Source organism: Eublepharis macularius, chromosome 4 (assembly GCF_028583425.1).
Source record: "Eublepharis macularius isolate TG4126 chromosome 4, MPM_Emac_v1.0, whole genome shotgun sequence".
Lineage (NCBI taxonomy): Eukaryota > Metazoa > Chordata > Lepidosauria > Squamata > Eublepharidae > Eublepharis > Eublepharis macularius.
In genome coordinates this window covers 81,870,865-81,891,793 of record NC_072793.1, presented here as the reverse complement: position 1 = coordinate 81,891,793, position 20,929 = coordinate 81,870,865, and the positions used below count along the sequence as shown (strand labels likewise).

General features: G+C 40.3%; 1 protein-coding gene across 3 annotated transcripts in view; it reads right to left on the bottom strand.

The window, feature by feature from the left end:
* The window catches only part of TCOF1 (treacle ribosome biogenesis factor 1), a 51,530-nt gene that overhangs the window by 17,247 nt on the left and 13,354 nt on the right, over nucleotides 1-20,929 (bottom strand). For 2 of the 3 annotated variants that reach the window (XM_054978474.1, XM_054978473.1), the window contains exons 3-10: nucleotides 18,390-18,520; nucleotides 17,363-17,460; nucleotides 15,785-16,136; nucleotides 14,686-14,768; nucleotides 13,892-14,122; nucleotides 13,029-13,280; nucleotides 7,275-7,455; nucleotides 2,094-2,242 (exon numbers count right to left, since the gene is read on the bottom strand). In XM_054978474.1, coding sequence (XP_054834449.1) covers nucleotides 2,094-2,242; nucleotides 7,275-7,455; nucleotides 13,029-13,280; nucleotides 13,892-14,122; nucleotides 14,686-14,768; nucleotides 15,785-16,136; nucleotides 17,363-17,460; nucleotides 18,390-18,520 — 1,477 coding nt within the window. The remainder of the gene's footprint in view (nucleotides 1-2,093; nucleotides 2,243-7,274; nucleotides 7,456-13,028; nucleotides 13,281-13,891; nucleotides 14,123-14,685; nucleotides 14,769-15,784; nucleotides 16,137-17,362; nucleotides 17,461-18,389; nucleotides 18,521-20,929) is intronic. The other variant, XM_054978475.1, reaches the window with a different exon arrangement.

Sequence of the window (20,929 nt, the reverse complement as noted above, 5' to 3'; positions counted from 1 at the left end):
GACACCTTCACAAATTAAGAGTACGCATCTCCTCTGCCTTGCCTCCACAAGGGCTGAGATTCTGCATCTCAATTAAAACCTAGTTTAGAACTTTGGTTTACAAGAGAAGAAAAAATCCAGTTTGCCAAAGTGCTCACTTTTGGATAACACCGCAAGATGAATACTTCCTGATTTGATCCAGCACCATGAAGAAGAGGTGTATGCAAGCACAGCAAATGGTGTTCATGCATAATGGTAACAAACCTCTCTTTAACTAGAATTAGTTGTGAAATCTGCATGTAGCTAGAACCTATGCCAGCAAGGCTGTAAAATTCAAGGCTGACTGGATGAACAGAGCAGTCTAAGTGGTATTTTCAATGGCTCCTCTGCCATATTCTTAGCCTCACCTCATCACTAGCAAAATGGGGAATAAACAGCCAAGAATAAACATATATGTACAAGTATGCCTGACTGATACATGCTAGATTTAGCATGTATCATTGCTAAGTACATGAAGCCCTGTCATCAACAATTCAAGCCATCCACATTTCCCATCCTTTCTTGATTAGGTATTTTAAACTAGCAAAGATTTCAATTTCTAAGTAGAAGTAAATTAACATAGATGGCATATAATTTGCATAATACATTCCAGACACAGGATTTAGGTCTCTCTTCTCAGAAAGTGATTTTTGACACAGAATAACCACAGCCTTTGCTTTGTGCTGACAAAAAGAAAATCTCACATCATAAAAAGAAATTAAAAAATCAGCAATATTTAGCTACTGCTTCACAAAGAGCCTAACTGGTTTTCCCAGATGGCAGGATAAAGGCTAAGAGAATATACCTGGAAGAAATGTTTTGAAATAGGAAGTGGTTGGGGGGGGGCACCCTATGAGTAAACTGCAAACCTTCCCTTTATATTTTCTTACAAAATGCTAGAGAGAGAGTTAGCTATCTGCCCCTCCCAAACAGCTCCACAGACTGGCGTTCTGTGGGTTCTCAGGTGTGCTTTTCACATACCACATCTGGCACAACTATATAAAGCATATTTTAAAACATCTAGCACACATTTAAGCATATTCAGCTGTTATTTATGAGCTCTGCTTGCATTAACAAAAACAATGTTAAAAAAAGGATTTTTATCTGGGTGCCAGATTTGATAGCTGTGGAACATAAAAACCTCTTCATTATCCACCTTTAAGAATTGTCTAGTTAACTCTCCTGCGTTGATTCTACAATAGATCTCTGTTTTAAGTTTTCCAAGGAACAGTAAAGACAATAATGCTAGGAATAGTGAAAGGTAGTAAGAAAAGAGGAAGACCCAAAATGAGATGGCTGGACTCAATAAAGAAGCCATGTCCTCCAGTTTGCAAAATCTGAGCAAGGTTGTTAATGACAGGATGTTTTGGAGGAAGTGACTTGATGGCATATAACAAACACACACACACACACAAGGAGCAGCAGTTTTTGAGGAGAGATGCCACTGCACCAGGAACCGTGTTCAAAAGCAGACTTCAATCCTGGAATCTAAAATCTAGGCCAGGGAACGTTTCTAAATGAAGCTGCTCAATTCAACAGCCTAGAAACACCCCAAGATCATGAAGGATGTTACAAAGCCACACTGGCACTCTCGCACCACCACTCACTATACATCGTACATCCTGGACAAATCAGCAAAGCAAATGAATAAATAAATACAATCACCCCAATCCTGCTATATACACATGGAACTGAAATTTGCTACATGAATGAAGAGCTATGTGAACAATATGGTTCCACATACATTCCTATCTCTATATCCAAACCCAGAACTCCACAAACAGGGTCCAATTTAAGAAGGTAAACTTATTTGTTCTGTGTGTGTGTGCACACGCACATGCAGGAGCATATGGGAGAATACCAACTGGTTTCATTTCCTCCTGCTCTCCTTCCCAGATAAATAGCCAATACGCAGAATTTTAGTTCTTGGGCTCCACATGTTCAGCATCAGAAGCTCCAAGCATGTTGTTCTCCTGGCCCTGTAAAAATTCTGCTACAGATTTCTTATCAGTTTGCTGAGCATAGCTGTACAGATAAGAAGCTCCACCCACAGATCAAGATTGTCCCACAATAACCTGAGTGAAAACTGTGTCTTCCTCTGTGTCAGACTCATCGCTTGAATCCTGGCTACTGTCTTCACTCTGTTGGGCAGCCTTAAGTGATGCTGGTGGAGAAAAGGGTTTCTTGGCATGTGAGAGTTGAGCTGCAGCATTAGTTTTGGTTCCTAAAATAAAGCAGAGGAAAGACAAGTGTCAAAGAAGCTAAAACTGCATCAAAGAGCCCATGTACTTATGGCTTCTGGCAGTAACCATCTCTTATTGTCTGAGAAAGGAAGGGAGGCGCCACATCACCTAGCAAATGACAGTTTGAAGAGAAGCTGCTGCTGTCAGAAAGAATGGTATTTTAAACATTTGCTAGCAATTCCCTGATCTGTTCTCAACCAGCACTTCTCAGAGAAGGAATGAAGGAAAGCATAAGCAGGGGCTTCACAGGTAGGCTAGAACAACTAAGGCCATACACCAAGAAAAAAAAATCTTCCCCTCCCACATATGAACAACTGAAGACAGGTATCCAACTTGCAATACCCATGTCTAGGTATCATTACCAGAGAGCTGCAAATGACTTCACTTCATCTTGAAAGCCTGCCAAACCTATGACAGGAAGAACTTCCTAGTTTCAAGCTAGTGCAATGATCCATTTTGTTGCACAGAAGTAGCTGCAGGAAGATTCCTATAGTTTCTAGAACAGGCTTATCCACAAAAGCAGCTCTCCCCCAGCCTGTCCTGCAACCAAACAGTCCAGCAATGCATCGATGCTAACGGCACAATTCAGACAGACACAAAAAATGACACAGGCACCCCATGGGCCTTTAGAACCCAAATCTCACACCTCTCCTAAACTGTTTTTCACAGTTTAGCATGCAATATTTGTCTTTTCCAGAAACAAGTGGCAGAAGGAAAGACAGAACAATACATGGGCTGTTGACCAGGGCATGACAGGTTGGCAGGACAGGAACTAAAGGATGGAAATTATAAAGGGCTCAGAAAGTCACGTCCAAAGCGACACTAAGAAGTCTTGTACATTTTAAAGCATTTCTTCCCAAAACATAGTACTAGAAACTTATACTATGAAAGATGACGTTCTTAAGAAACCAAGTGCTAAAATCTGTTCTGTGCATGTGCACAGCTCATATAAAGTATAGCATGTGCATCAATATTCTAGGGTGTTATTACAAGATGATTCTCTCATTTTAAGTCTCAAAGAATGATTCTTTCATGAGTTACATGGCTGAAAGAATGTATGACTTTATTATCCTACACCAAACCGATCAGTCTAACGTTTACCACATTGGCCCTCACTAAGATTCGAAAACCACAAACAAGGGTACATAGTACATAACCTCTCTCTCTATTGCCTTTTTACTCCTAAACGCCCATGTTCTTCAATTAACATTCTGATTCATACTGAAACAAAACATTATTTCAGACCCAATATTCCACAGGTGAACCTTCTACAGGAATTTCCTAGAGAAGCATTTTTTTTAGAACATCTGGTCCCTTGGGTTCTCCTGTATTATTATTACTTGAATTCCAGGAATATTTTTTGGCTGTTCATGTTATGAAACAGTGACATACAGAGGCTGATTTAGGATCTTTATTAACTCCACACAGGACCTAGTATGAAAACATTAACGACGCCTCTGCTGCTGGTCACATGTTCCAGTATCCACTAAAGTAGCAGCAACTTCATTTCTCTGATCCTTCTGGATTGTTGCTTTCTATTTCGTTCTGGAGGCTGCTCTACTCCATGGCAACATAAGAGAGACAAAATTCTAACAGCCAGTTTGCTTAGGAAAGGGGAATACATGGACACTAAACCCTTTCTGCTAAGAGGCCTATTATAAACTTTGCTGCTTAACATCAGCAGCAAAAATGTTCATGTGATCAAATACCACTGGTTATATCCAGAGAAGTCCTTCAATGTGGATGCTTTTGATTACCAAATGTAAACACCCACATTATAAAAGTTGGCAGGCATCCATAGTTCTTTTCTGATGGAAGGAAAGGAACAGTGGATCTGAGCAGCAACTATATTTAACATACAACCTAGACAAATCATATCCCTTCTGCTATGAAGCTCCCAGGAATAATCTGAAGAAGTGAGGTGCGCTTCATGAAAACTCATACCCTACCACAAATTTTGTTAGTCTTATAGGTGCTACTGGACTCTCTTTTTTCTACTTACTGGACTCTCTTTTTTCTACTGCTACAGACAGACTAACACGGCTATCCATCTTGATGAATAATCTTGTATTTTATTAGCAATTTAGAAAATGCCAAATAAAAGGTTATTAATCTCACTTCATTGTTCAGTTTTCAAATTTAAATCACCAGAGCAACTTTTCCACATACCCATGGAAAACAGGACATACTGAAGAAAAAAGCAACTGTAAGAAAAAGCTAGTATTTATTTAGAAGTAAGCAATGCCAGAATCAAATATTTCCCTGCTTTTAAGTAAATATATTAGGACCACTCTGTTAGATGTCTAACCGATAAGCCAGGTTCTAATATTTATTTATTAAAATATTTATATCCTGCCTTTCCTTGTGGCTCAAGGAAACACAAAACCACCACAATAAAAAAACATAAAATAAAACTCCCAAGTAACCTACAAGATATCATCGTTCAAAGGCCTCTTTTTTGATACTGAAGCCAAACAAGTGCAACCGCCAAACAACAAGACCGCCAAACAAGAGCAACAGACAACAGGACAAGCGTGTACCATTTACAAGAATAAATATGTCTGAGGAAGTATAATGACTAGAAAGCAGAATTATAGCATACAACTGAAAACAGAAGGAAATGCTACAGTTGGATGTCTGGTACAATAAGTCTATCACCAATAGATCTAATATTCCAAATGGACCCATCTGTGGATATCTAGTGTAGAGGTAAAAGTATCAGATTAGGATCTAGGAGAGTCAGGTTCAAATCCCTACTCTGCCATGAATGTGTAATCTTGGACCATTCACTCTCAGCCTCACAGGGTTGTTGTGAGGATAAAATGCAAGAGAAGAGAATGCTTTGAGTCCCCACTGGGGACTAAGGTAGGACACAAATGAATTAAATAATGATGAAACTTGGAAGTAAGGAGAAAAGGATGTAGGGAGAGAATATAGGGACTGCCAGGAGGAAGGAAAGAGGAATAGTATAGGGAGGGGGATACAGCAGAAAATGAAGTGACCCCCACAAGTCCTTTTGGGTTCCCTGTTCGTACTTATTGAATTAGAAGAAGTTTCATGGTTTGGCTCTGAGCTCAAACGAAATCAGGAAGAAATCCAAGTACTTAGGATTGCACTGACAATTTGGTGGGCTAGAGGGAGGGACAAGCATAAAGGGACAGTGCAATATAGGAGTTCATCAGAGCATAAATTAGGACAGAAATCAGAGCCTGGAAATGCCTTATAGCCTACAAGTCTAGCTAGTCATAGGGAAATTCCAATTATCAGAGAAGCACAAGAGATTCAGATTAGACGCTGAACGATCTCACGTAGCAATGGCCAAGAGTCCCTGAAAACAGGTCTTTCTATAGACACTGCAGGGAAAAAAATATTCAAAAGACCGCCAAAGCATATCATTTCAAGTAGCCCCAGGAAACCAGCTGCATAAAAGTGTGAGTCTTAAATAATCTGTCACCAGTCTTTACACAAACCAAGCTTACCAACATGCCATTTTCAGGCTGATTCCAGAAGATAAACTACTTTTCTTGCTAATTATGCCACAGCCTCCTAGTTCTCCAAAGCCTTTTCCCTTACAGATTGTCTATAGTACCTCAAGAACTCAAGATACAGCAGCACCCACTGTGAAAAGCACTATCCTACCCCACTTTTGCTGACCAACACCCCCTTCATATTAAGGTGCATTACTCCAAGCTGGACCATTGGTCCATCAATCTCAGCCTCAACTCAGTTCTTGGATAGCCAAATGCTGAAATTTTGCTCAGCTTTCATAACCCAGATAGTGTTGAACTAGGGACCATATGCCATTGGCAAACTGCAGTAGTTGTGCAAGCAACACATATGCTCTACCATTTAGTTATGAGTTCTTTACTTCTGTCCTCCTCAATGGAAAGAAGTTGGGGCATTTACATTAGTCCTTAGATATCCTACACATAATTCTTTAAAGACTGCCTGAAGCCCCACACATCTCACACCCAAGCAGACTCTTCCATCCACTGAGTAATGCCTCATTTATGCTGTAATGTTCTTCATTACTGCTGCAGACAGCAATTTTAAAGAACGCAAATATTCCAGACCTTTTCAGAAAAATGATAGCTCTACCATGTGATCCATCACCTTACAAATACTCCAAAGTAAGATGCTTCTGAATTTTTCCATCATCCCGATTTCAATCCAATGCCTATTATTCCATAAAGGTGAATAATTCAGCATTCACACTGTGTGGCTTTATTAACAAAAGCAGCCTCTCTTTTTCATCTGGAGTAGTAAACTGAAGAGGAAAAGTGAAGGTCTTCAACAAAAAGCCTGTGCTCTGCCTAGTTCTGCCAGTGACTGCTTCACAGGACAAAGAGGCTCTTCACACTTGTTTCATTCCATAAGTAAGGTGGTCTAATATCAAGTCCTATGGCCATTTCCACACACGTTGAATAATGCACTTTCAATGCACTTTAGCAATCCTTTGGAAATGGATTTTTTGTTCCACACATGGAAAAGCAGTTCCAAATGTTCACTAAAGAGTATTGAAAGTGGATTATCCAATGTGTGTGAAAGCAGCCATTGTCACAGAAGTGGAAAAGCAGAGCAAGTCCTGGACAAAAATTATGAGAATTTTACTTATATGGGTGTGAGCATAATTAAGTTTATTAGGGGTTTTTTTTGTAACTCTCCAGGACAGCTAATCATTCAGAAAAGGATTTGGTTTTGCAATGCAACAAGGAATTGGCAACAGCCACCCCCAACTCCCACTAGTCTTTAGCCAATTTGGAAGGATATTCAGAAATAAGATGTGAACTGAGCAACACTGATACATCTGTCCGACATAATCTTTAGAATAATTGGCATCCATTCCTGTGTCTTTCAGCACTTCAGAGCACACTGTGTATGTGCCTTTAGGGAGCATGTTTGTTACTCATATGCCCTGACTCAATGTTATTCAACTAAAGAATCAAAGAAATGTAGAGGAAAGCTGAAGACAGAAGCCCCCACAAACACCACTGAAAACTGAAGGCATCTTACCAGATGGAGATGCCAGGTTTTGTACTGCTGGGACTGTTTCATCCTCACTGTCAGATGAGCTGCTGCTCTCACTCTCAGTTTCCTTCCTTTTCAAAGCACTTGATGGAGCTTTCGGTGGGGTGCCAGGTTTAGCAGCCTGATTTTGTTTGACTCCAGTGGGAGGCTGAGGCGTTTGCAATCTCTGCACCACAGGGGGGAAAAACAAAACAAAACCACAAAATCATAGTGAATGCTTTTGTTTTCATGGTTGAGGGGTCCATTTGAGTCCTGCACACATTATTAATCTGCCATTTCCCTACATAATCAGAAGGGATATTGCCAGTATTGGAGATAATCCTTAAAGTTGATGAAATACGGTTGACATGAAGTGGCTTTTGTATTACTTAACCTTGGGCCCAACAGTTTAGGACCCAGAACTGAAGGAAAATTTTAGCATGAAGGAGTTTCATGTGAGAGAAAAAGCAGGAAGGCTTTCAGAGAATGGGCTTGTGACCAGAAGATCCTAGGGAACAAACATGAATGCGCTCATGCATAAACACTTGCTGCTTTTTAAAATCCTCTGCTTTAAGCTCTGGTCATCTCTCACTTTAACTACTGCTTGTTTTATTACATTCTGACATGAAATTCAGGATGGCCTTCAATTTTGTTTCTCACACACGTTTTCCTCTCAAGCAACCCTGTGAGGTAGGTTAGTCTGAAAGGTCTCAATGTTAGCTAATTTCGTGGCAAAAACAGATACTTTTGTAGGAGTGTTGTGAAACTTTTAAAGATGGGACAACAAATTATAATTCTCATTTCTCACAAGAATAAATGTGAAGGATAGTGCAATGTCACAACATGTTGCCTTTCAGAAACCAGCATTTTTCTTTTACCAAAAGGAATGTTCTCTGCCATAAAAAAAACTAGGAGATTGAATTATGAATAGGAACAGTTATAAAATCAGCCTTCCAAGCTGCTTTCTGAATCTTTCAGAACAACATTTGGCTCATGGTTCTCAACAGCCACTTACAGTGGGGCATCCACATTGTTGAACTGTGTGTATTTCCTGTAAATCACAAATTATCCTCACTAGAGAGCCTCAGACCTCTCCCATCTTCATTCTGTCTTTTTTGTTTTACTGAACAAAAGCTCTCCCATATACCATAGCAAGTCGGAAAACAGAAATTGTATCATTATTAGAAGTCATCTCCGTTGTGCTTTTAATCAAGCTACTCAGGGGAGATAAGCTTACAAACTAAGCTAAATGGTGTAATCCAATCTGTTACAACCCACGAACGATTTAATGGAAATAATTCCTGATCCTTCTTCTAGTATTCCTCTTCCTTATACTACAAGCTCTCTAACTTTGAAATACAACCGTAAAAGGAGGCAGCCCACAAGTAGCCACATTCTAATTTCATCTTTCATGAACTCTGCAGGTAGCTTTGGGTAAGCCCCTCCTCTCAGCCCCAATTCCCCTGTATTGAGTAATGTGGGGATAATAATAACACTGACTTTGTTCACCACACTGAGTGTACACTAATTTGTCTAGAAGGGTGGTATATAAGCACTCTATTATTGTTGTTGTTATTTTATCACAGTTGTAGAAAAAGCCAAAGTTTTTATAAAGCAGAAAGTTGAATAAAGTTGCCATTCTTCTAGGATGCAAAACATTCAAACCTTGCTATATCACAGCAGAGCATGCTGCTGCCTGAACACCTGTTTCTTCATTTACAGCAGATTAAAAAAAAGCGTACAAGAGTGTAGCTATTATAACATGGGCGTTACAGACCAATCTAATAAAATCAATTGTATTTTAGGATATAGAGGATCAATGCTCAGACTAAAGATGCCTCCATGAAGATGAAACATATATGGACATATGAAGCTCAGGGGTGTGCACTGGAAAAAAATTCAGGTTTCCTGCTTCAGGTTTACCCAAAGCAGAAAAAAATCCAGAATAACCCTAAACCCGAAGCAGCAAGCTGCTTTGGGGTCGGGTATTTAAGCTACTTCATTATGCTCTGTAAATATTCTGAGCACATCAAAGATCAAAGCAGGCTTTTTAATTGGATGGGAGGGGGGAAGAGTGAGTTCCCTCTTCCCTCCTCCCATTGGATGAAAGAGCCTGCCTGGAGTTTTGAAAACTCAAAGCAGCCCTGAAAAGTGCTGATTTGAGCTTTTAAAACTTCCAGGATGGCTTTTTCATCCAATGGGAGGGAGGAAGAGGGAACTTCCTCTTCCCCCCTCCCACTAGAGCCAGTTTGGTGTAGTGGTTAAGAGCACGGGACTCTAATCTGGAGAGCTGGGTTTGATTCCCCACTCCTCCACGAAGCCAGCTGGGTGACCTTGGGCGAGTCACAGTTCTCTGGAGCTCTCTCAGCCCCACCCACCTCAGAGGGTGATTGTTGTGGGGTAATAACAACACTTTGTAAACCGCTCTGAGTGGGCATTAAGTTGTCCTGAAGGGCGGTATATAAATCAAATGTTATTATTGGTGAAAAAGCCTGCTTAGAGTTTTAAAAGCTCAAAGCAGCCCTGAAAAGAGCAGCTTTGAGCTTTTAAAACTCCCAGGCTGCTTTTTTTTCATTTAGTGGGAGGGAGGAAGAGGGAACTCCCTCTTCTTCCATCCCATCAGGTGAAAAAGAGGGCAGAGAGCTTTGAAAGCAGCAGCAGCACTTTTCTCGCATTTGCAAAGGGCAAGGAAAGTGCTGCTGCTGCTCTACACAAAGCTTTCTGAAGTGTTCCGAAATGCTTCGGAAAGCTTTGCTTCAGGCTTCCCTAATCAGCTCAGCAATGCTGGGGCCGATTCAGGAACCCCAGAATCTATACAAATCGGGCCCTATTCGGGTTAAAAACCTGAACAGGAAATCCGAAGCACACACCCCGATGAAGCTGCCTTATACCAAATTGGACTCTTGGCCCATCAAAGTCAGTATTGTCTACTCAGACTGGCAGCAGCTCTCCAGGGTCTCAGGTAGGGGTATTCCACATTATCTACTGCCAGATCTATATCTGTATCTCTAGACCACACTATCCAAATACCCCGGTGAGGCAATAAAGGTCTTGAATCACTGCCTGACTGCTATGGTGAAATGGCTGAAAGCAAACAAATTGAAACTGAACCCAGCCAAGATGACAGTGATGCTGTCTGGGATCTTGAAGGACATTGTGTTCCCCCACTTTTGATGGAGTTTAATTGACCCTTGCAGACTCCGTTAAGGGCCTAGGGGTTACACTGCTGCTACAGAAGCAAGTTAATTCAGCAGCAAAAAATACTTTAATTAATTCAGTCTAACCTAAAAGATGGCCCCCTAACCTGACATGGCTGATATGGCAGCCTGGATCCACGCAACAGCATCAAGAGATTGGTCTACTGAAATGTACTGTAATGTATAGGTCTGCCCTAGACCCCAATAGGTACAGAATGCTGCAGCTCAGTTATTATCAACAGCTAGATGGAGCATGAATATTACTCCATTTTGCAGTCCCTCTATTGGCCGCCCAAAAGTTCCCAAGCTCAATTCAAGATTTTGGCTATCACATAGAAACCTTTCAGAAGTCTAATGGCTTTAAGGGGGAAAGATTTAAGCCATTCTTCTTGCTTTTCTTTATATGTGCCAGGAGTTTTTAGGCATCAAATCTACATCACCCACAACTTTAGTCTGAAGTGCTACAGTACATTCTACCGCTTGCTGCATGTCCAGACCAGATCATTAAAAATTTGATCAGAGCCACTTCAATTTTCAGACCCTCTAAAATTGAAAAATTGATCAAAGTGTTGTTTATCTGGCACAAGCAGCGTGGATTTTTGCTGCATTTCCCCACTGGTTCCATCCAATCCCAGGAAAGCTGAGGAAGGGCCCACATAAACTAACAAACACAAAGGGCCAGAGTGGACAGCACTGAGTAGCACACGGATATGAAAGAAACTGCTTCTCCTCTTCCTCAAGCACAGGTCTGCTGAAGGAAGAGAGGCAATTTTACCCCTCCTTCCTCATGAGTACAGTCACCCCCCCCACAAATGGCTATTAGCCCACATGAGTTCCTCACCCTCAGAACCAACTTCCCATGGTTGAAAGGGGCGGCTGGGGGAAGAGAAAGGAATGTGGTGAAGATCTGGATCTGCCAGTGCCGTACTCCTTCAGACTGCTGGATCCAACCCTCTGCATCTCATCACCCTACCCTTAACAATTGCTGTCATGCCTCACAGGATGTTTAGAATTTGGTGCCTCTCTTCCACTATTGCAACCCATGTCAAAATAGCAGTACTATCAAGTTCCCCAAATGCTGCTGATTTTGGATGCCTCATGCAAGACCACCAAAATAAGTGACTTCTCACTGTTTTAATATTATGCAAGGTAATGATTTTAGGCTACATCCAGGAGGCAATGACTTTCTGCTTCCTCTCACATAAAGCACCAGTGTCTATTTCTTTCTACCTAAAGCAAAGCATTTCAGTGCCCACAGAGCCTGCCTTTTATCTGCACATCCAGGAACGGCTGCAAATATGGAAAGATGTTGTCCAGGCCGGGTGGAACCAGGAATGTTTAAGAAGAACTGAATGCCTGCAACTTCTTCGAGGTCAAGTTTGTTTGCTTCCTGACCTCAGAGGAAATATGCAAATACTTTGCCAGCTGAATAAATATTCAAAAAGTTAAATTCAATTTAGACACCTTTCCCATTTTAGTTGTGCCAATCCACCCCCCACCCTGCAAAGAAATGAAGCTTACAGTTTCCTGGGGAGGGTTGGAACTTTCTAATAGAGGCACAAAGTACTTTTCATCCCTATATGCCAACTAACATTCACAGTGGACTGGGTATTACAAGCAGATATTACAATGTGAACAACAGGCAGCGTTCCCATTAGGATCACCCCACCGTGCAAAACACAGAAACTCAAACCTGCAATTTAAACAGTTTCTTCATACCCAGTTTCTAGGAAGAGGAGAAAACCCCCAAATCATTTTGGTTTCTGCAGCCCTTCCTCTGGGCATAGTGCACTTAGCGACACAAAGTCCTCCTTTGTTAAGGCATGGAATGGTGATACGAGCAGAATGAAGAATGGGATAATTTGACTTTCAATGTTACCCTTTGTACTGAGCTTTCTTTGTGCCTATGGCCAAAGTTTTGAACCACGAATTAGGATGTTGCCAGTCATATTTTACCAACTGTACTTATTGTATGGGCATGAATGTACAATATTTCAGTATCTCTGGAGAAAGTATTATAAAAATGCAATAAGATAATGAGTTTGAGTAACTTAATGTCACAATTCAAATCTATAAGCACAGAAGGTTTTTAGCTACTTTCATTTGTTGTAGCCCAGTTCAGATCTTCATGACTTGAATATGGAAAAACGCCAACCAAAGAAATGTATGGGGGAGAGGGGTGGGGCAAGCACTTTTAAAGATAAGGAAAAGGGAACTGAGAATTGGTTTTAACATCTGTCATGATGTGCATTCAGGCAGGCTAAATACATCAGTTACTGAAAACAGTTTTAGAGGCCCTAGCTAGCCCCTAACCGAAGTATTTTATAACTTTTTTGTGTCAAGACTAGGGAAACCTATTAAAAACCTTATCACCTGAGCATGTTAACTCCACCTTCTCTCTCTCTCACTTCCCAGCCCAAATGCCATACAGAACTCTGCTCTTACTGACCCATGCAGTCATGAATAATTTGTAACACCACTTCTGTTATCCTGCAAATGTTAACACCTGGGGGAAATCAAGGGTTAATCGTGTCATTTCAGGTAAAAACAATAATTCTCTAACCTTCTGGCTTACTGGAACTGGGGGAGCTTCATTCTCACTCTCAGAAGAGGACTCACTGCTCTCTGAGCTCCCTGCACTCCCAGCAACCTTGGCGAGAGGCAGAAGTGCAGGTTTAATCAAGCTCGACACAGAAGGCTTTGGTATTTGCTTCAAGAGAGTTGGAGCAGAAGCTGCCTTGTCAGACAATAGATTTGGTGATGCATTTTTCACTGAAGTTGTGAAGGCCTGAGGTGTTTTTTCAGATGATTTTGCCTAGTGTTAAAAGAAATTAACAGAATGGAATAAATAAAAACTCCGTTGGTTCATAATTTAAACTTTTAAAAATACAACCTGTAATACATGATGATGTAGTTTTTGGAAGCAATCAGATTCCCAAGTCTAGGGAACTTATTCAAGGGACATAAAAGGGATACCTTAATTATCCCTTTCTGATAGTTGTCCTTTGCCCCTTCAATATTTTTTTAACACAGTGTCTTACAGATATTCTAAATGTTTATGAATTTTGAACTACCAAGTTAAGAAGAGCAATGCATTTTAGTCTTCTATTACAAGTTCCTTTAAAATTTTAATATCCATGGAAAGTCCCTTTTTGGGCCACCAGGTATTTACCATCAAGCACAGTAATCAGCGGATTGCATCTTATCACTCTGTTCAGCTAATGGTGTCAGCACAAGGCATACGGCACTGATGAAGAAGCCTCTTGTGCTAAATAGAATACACTTTGTGCTGACAAAACACACTGCCCTTTGCTGAGATGTAAGGTAGTTTATATCTAAACTACGCTCTATTTACTCCTGTTTTGTGCCTAGTGGCTCTAACCTTACAGACAAGAACATACGACAACAGTTTCCAAAGTATTTCACCTGTGCTACTGAGGAAGATTCCTCATCCTCACTGTCAGATGAGTCACTGGTGTCTGAGCTGTCGGCTGGCTTTTTGCTTTCAGTTGCATTGCCTAATGCTGCTCTGATCTGAGTTACTTTTGCCTTTGCTGGACTTGCCTTTACCGTGGATTCTTTAGAAGGTATGACAGGGGTAGACAAGCTCTTCACTGGAGTTGCACTAGTCGGTGCACTTTGCACAGCTGGCTTTACCTAGAGTGGAGAATGTGCAGAATTAGCACATGGCATTTTCTTTTAAGGTTAGGAAACTCCTGCAGCAAAGAATTTTAATTCCCTTCTGGAATTTTTATTTTCAAAAACTCGGTGAGGTATTTAAAATAAAGAACACTTATTCGGTCTCTTTCTTTTTGGGAACTAGGAAAGAGATACAAAAAAAATACAAAAGGTCTCAGTGAAGGAAGCCAAATGAGTCTGCTCTTAGACTAAAGGCAGCAGAGAGAGAAACAGGGAGAGGACTCAAAAGCTGGATGTGAAAGATCCTACCTTCATGCTTGCCTCTGAACACTTTTATTCTCCTGATTACTATAGTTTCACAATTTTGGCATTAAAGAAAAACATCTACCTCTAGTAAACTAATGGCTGACAATGCATTCCACCCCTAACCCAAGGGAGTTTTCAGGGCAGACCCAAGTGCAAATGTAAGCCACGTGACACAAGGACTCATAGGACTGCGCCACCTTGACAGGGCAAGTGGGATATTACTTGTTTGATCGCAATTAATCATCATCCTTACAGGAGTCTTTAGATGGAGCTACCTGAACTTTTGTTGTATTTGTTGGTTCTTCAGAGTCAGACTCCTCGCTGGAATCCTCACTGCTGCTCTCCGCCTTTTTTAGAGCTAAAATATGAAAAGAGAAGGCATTTGTGTTAAATTCTTAAAACAAAATGGCATTTGATATACCAACAGCGCAATCCTAAGAAAAGTTACTCCAGTCTAAGCCTATTGATTTCAATGGGCTTAGACTGGAGTAACTCTTCTTCGGATTGCACTGTTAAGTGTTGAAAACCAAGACCAAAAGGAAGTAAAAAGCGACTAGGCAGATTCCTTAAGAGTCCTCTCAACTCCATCTATCAATTTTAAGGTACTTTTACATGGTATCTTTTAAGTGATCTCTGTAGTAATCCTAGAGTTCTCATCAGCTGTCTAAACTACAAACACCTCAGGTGGTTTGCTACTTGAATATGGAACTGAGAGGACTACTCAAACCATAGAGCTATGCTTTTATCACTAGCTGTGTCGACTGAAAACCAATTTAAAAACCAGTAAGCATGTTTAGAACACACTAGTAACATGCTTAAGATTACACCAGCCTCACATGCATCCTTCAATTGATATTTGTCTTCAATAAAACTCACCTACATTTTAAGACTTGTATTCCCAGAGTTGGCAGCAGTGTTTTTAAGAAACTGCATTCAAACCCTAATATTCAAAATACCCAAGAATAATTTTATTCAAAGTATTGTATTTATGTGGGGAAAGAAAAACTCAAGAAAGTCAGGAACTTAGACTGGCACCAAAATGGATATTCAACACCCCAAAGAAACAAACAGCTCTGTATATGACTCTAACCCAAAAAGCTGCTTGTTGTGTGGTACATGCGCATGAATACAAACACACACTCTCTTAACTACAGAGCTTGCCCTTAAGGGATGCAAAGACAGTTCATCAGTTTGCAATGGATGTGCTACCCTTGACAGCATTACAAGTATATTTCTGCCTTCAGTCTCCACAGACAACAGTTTTCTTTGATATATATCCAAGAGCTGAATTTATTGGGCCTGCACCGTGAGCCAAAAGGAGATGCAGTTCTTAAAGGCAGTGGCAGAGACAAGAAACATTACAAGTCTTCTTACGTGGCTTGGGAGTTGGCATTTTCACTGCAGTTGACTTCTTTTCTTCTTCACTCTCAGATGTGCTGCTACTGCTTTCAGAGTCTGCTGCCTTCTGTGCAAGGCCTGCTGATGCTGTGCTCAGTCCTGGAAGAAGCTGAGATGGCAAGGCAGCTCCTGGTTTGCCAGAAGGAACTTTATTCTGTCCAGCTTTGGCCCTAGCTAAAGGAGATGGCTTGTTTGAAATGGCTTTGTTTGGTTTCTCTTTTGCTTGGACAGCAGCTACAGCTACCCCTTTACCTGGAACAGAATTGGCTTTTTGAGCAGCAAGCTGCAGTAAATTAGCTGTTTGGTTTCCTGTCACAGTAGCCTTCACCTAAAAAAAGCAGAAAATCCATTTAGATTGTCAAGTTAGGATACCGTTTCTTACATAGAGCCCATCTCCGTGATCCAAGTTCTGTGCCAGAGACTCTTGGTCCACACAGGCTCACATCAGCTAGTAGGTCCAAACGGGCATTAAAGACACTGGAGAACTTTGGCCTGAGGTGAAAGGTGTATTGCAGCATTTTATTCTCTACTGATTTCTGCATTTCAGAAGGGTCTAAGCTACTCTTACAGTCTCCATTGGCTTCCTCTGGAACTGGACCAAAAAGTGAAGAGATCCACTTATTATGACATAGAAAGGGAAAATGGTTTCCATTATAATAAGGATCCCTGAGATATATTTGAAGCCCTGGAAAAAGTAGTATTACTGAATTCATTCCCTCAAATCAACCTGAAGTCACAAACCACTACAAACTTCCACACAAATCCACTGGCCTACTTTCATACTGGTCTACTTTCCCACTCTCATCTACATTGTGACACCACAGCTTCCAATGGTGCAATCTAGTGGAGATATCATTTGCAGAGGAAATGGAGGGGAGGCTCTCACATGTGGCTCAGCTTATTAATCAAGGATTCTAGAAGCAGACCTCCCCCCCCCCAGTTCAATGTGAGTAGGTTCACACAACACTGTAATACATTGGCTTGTTTTTGGCTGCAGAATAGTTCACAACGTTTGTACATGTGCTTTATTTTCCTGATTCAAATCACAAAAGCTGGGCTGTGGTCATATGGAATACTGGGACAGACTGAAGGATGCAACACTTGTTAGGAAACTCAGGGGAAGACAAGAGTTAATACATGCGGTTTCCCACTCCAATGCAAGCCGAGCTTCCAAGTAAATAGCTTATAGTTGTTTCAAACTCCATGACTCTCTCAGAATTTTGCATAAGCACTTAATTCTGCATTTCATGGCCAGATATTTAAATGTTTGCCTTTATATAGCACAGACTATATTAAAAGGCATTTCTTATATGGGTGTCAAATTAGAATATTTTCTCTGATAATCTTATATACAACTCATCTTCTATGGAAGACAAAGTGTTTCAAATCTTCCCTTATTCCATATTAAAGACAGCAGTGCTTCCAATCACATCTGAACAGGTATTTTAAAGAGAACTAGAATATAAAACAGAATGTCAATTTCACTCTCCTAATTCACTTTCCTAAGTACACATGCCCTTCCAGCACAAGCAGCAATGATCAGTGGCTGTTTACCATCTTGCTAGCAACCTCTTCCTCTTCAGAGGACGAATCCTCATCCTCACTGCTACTCTCGACCTTAGCTGAAGAGCTGTTGTTCACAGGAAGGTTAGCTGCAACACAGGAAAGGGGAGGAATAATAAATGAAAGTTTCTAGAAGTTCATTGTCTCCATTTAGAAGGGACGCTAAAATTGCTCTAGCACACTTTACTCTCCCCTCAAGGGCACAATCTGACAGAATCCTGCAAGCATTTCAGAAGGCTCCCCAGTACCCCATATTGCAACCCCCCTCTCCAACAGTAATGGTGAGATGTCTCCTTGGCTGCATCCCTCTTTTCATCATCATCATCTAAGGAGTCAGACATAACAAGGTAGCAGGATGCTTAAAAGTAGAGCCACATGGCAAGCACCACATGTTCCTCAAATGGTGGCAGGGGTTTCAACTACACCAACACCATCACTTCCCTCTGGCGAATGTACATGTCTGGCTTTACAACTGCTTCTTGAAAGCTGCCGGGCAGGGCCCTGGTCATGTGTTCAGATTTCTTCTAGCAGGGCTGAGTTAAGAATATATCAGCAGTCATACTATTCCAAACTAACAGCCCATCCAATTCACCATCTTGTTTCAAATGGCAGCCAAGCAGAATTATCTAGCTCTGCAGCATTAGGTACAGAACAATGTTTATGGTTTAGGGGATCAGTACAGAAAATATTTGCAGTGAGGTGTCTTGGGCAAGCACTGTAGGAGGAGGATAGCGTTGCTGTGTCCTACATAATTCCCTGTCGCTCCTCATAAGATCCTTTTCCTCCGTTTCTGCCCAAGCCACCCCACTGCCTTTAACGTCTACCACCCCTGGTACTTGTCAAAACTGCAACCAGAAGTTACATAATTTAGAAACATCTAATTTAGTTTCTGTGGTAATAGCAGCACCCCTGCTCTCCCTGCACATTTCACCCATGGGGAGGGCAACAGCTACTCACGGGCACTTTCCCTCTTACTTTGGAATGCTCACTCTACTTTTTAGGCAGCACTGGCTCTTACTTTTTATGGGGTTTGCCTCTTCTTCCTCTTCTGAGGTCTCAGAACTGCTCTTGGGGTCAGGAACTCTGATTTTTGCTGCAGTATCTGTCTTGATATCATCTGCTTTTCGTTTCTGGGCTCGGAAGGAACCCCTGTTAGAGAGATTTTAAAAGTATGTAGAAAAAGACTTCAAAAAGGAAAGACATTCAACAACAAATGCACTTCAGAAACATTTACCATGATAAATAAGAACATGGCTGACAGTCCTGATTTGTCTTTTGAAAAATCCAGTACTTGGGTTCCCATCAAGAAGCTGCACTTAAAATGTAATGATTATTGATTAATAGCCAAAATTAACTTACTAGAAAGAGATGAGAGCAAGGCAATATAACGGTCACGTGAAACTAAGAACACAGAACTTAACCACACAGTAGTTTTCAGTCTATTTGCATGGCTGTTTTAAACCTTAGCCATCTCCAGATTTTCAATTCTAATCCCCTATCAGTCAAGTATAAATGAAATTTTGAACCTTGATGTCATATAGCCACGAAGAAGAAAAAAAGACAAGTGGGCTTGGCTAGAGTCATCCCACATATTAGGGCAGAAAGATTGAGGAAAAGCAGGGAGGAAGAAGAAATGAAGATCAGATTTATACTTCCCTCATATACAAGGTCATCACCATATTGATAGTTCTGAGGGTCAAATGGAATGGGGAATAAAATTTGACTCAATAGTCAGCCTTGTACAACAGACAAATTTTTGTTCTTCACTAGGAATCCTGCTTTACGGTTTGACAACTGTACAGAGAGATCAAGACTGGCGAGTTTTGTCTGCACAGTGATAGGAATGCAGAAAACAGCAAATCTGCTTTGAAGATAGCTCTGCAGTGTATGTCACCCAATTAGGAAGTATACTTGAAAACTTGTGTGATTCAAAGTAAGCAGCCTTCAGTCACACAACCGACAAAGCGTCTTATTTAAGCCTGATGTTACATGGACAAAAACAAATCTGCCTGTAGACTGCTGCATTCTCACTCAGACATCAAAAAGAAAGAGACAAAGAGACCACAAGAAGTTCAGAATCCACAGGACTGAAAAAGAATGAGCATGTTAAAGTCATATAAGTATTCATCTAACTTTCTTGTTCTCATTTGAGTAACAGAATCGTGTCTTGTAGCATATATAATTTGTTATCTAAAATCTCCACGTACATTTGTCGTACCAGATATGCAAATCTTTTTTTTTAAATAATTTTATTGGATTAGATATCATTAAGTTGTACATTACAATCAGTTTCCTTTAATTTTTCCAATTCTAACCCCCTCCCTTCCCCCCCTTTTGTTGACTTCCAACAGTTTTCCAACCCCTTGTCCCTTTTCCCTTACTCATTTTAAATTTATTCTATCTGTCAAACATAATCTTTCACTTTCTTCTAAGCTTATCTATATAACACAGTGCTCCTTCTGTCTTCCTACTTACTTTAACAACTAAATAATACATAACTAAATAATACATTCTTGGCATATTTTCTTTTGATAATAATCATTTAGCTAATTTTGGTACTCTATACTCTATCTTATAATCTCATCTTCAATATGGGGCAAACAATTTATCCCTCATTTAGCATATTTTTAGATACTTCTATAAACAGTACATTCAATATAAGTCAACCAATTTAACTTATACTCTATATATTTCTTTTTCTACATATCTCATCTTCATACTGTTTTAATTATATAATTGTATTATTCTTTCATTATGCAACTATCCGCCAAAAATAGTCAACCAATTTGACCCATATATACCTCCAAACCAATTCAATCAATTTAATACATAATCTATACATTAATATATATTTTCCCACCTTACTTAAATTCCTTCACTGCAATTATAAAATTATCTCCATTATACAATTATTGCCAGAAATGAAATTAATTAGTTTCTATCCTTATAATTGGTTAATTTCTATCATTATAATTCTTGTAATAACACCTATAATACTTAATGCTTTATATAATAGTCTAATAAAATAGTTGCTTAGAAATTCTCATTTACCTCTCCACCCCCCGGTAAAGTCACCTCCCTCTACTTTTATTGTATTTCAGTAATTTTCAAACTGCCACAGTTCTCCTCCCACCTCCCATTTCTTCACTAAATATTGTTTCAGCTTCTCCCAATCCGTGTTGAACTGTCCTGGATCAAGGTCTCTCAGTTTCCTTGTCATTTTGTCCATTTCCGCCATGTACAGCAATTTATATATCCAGTCCTCAATAGTTGGCACTTCTTGCACTTTCCACTTTTGCGCGTACAAAAGTCTAGCCGCTGCTGTCATGTAAAATAGCAATGTCCTATATTGTGCTGGAATATCCTCCATTCTCAAGTTCAGTAGCAGGAGTTCTGGGTTCTTATTAATTTGAAATTGTAAAATCTCACTTATTACTCTTATTATTTCCCCCCAGTCCAGATATGCAAATCTTTAGGATTATAAAAGCAGGAAAAAACTAAATTAATTACATGGCCCAAACAGAGAGTTCAATATTGCAAATATAAATAACTTCACTC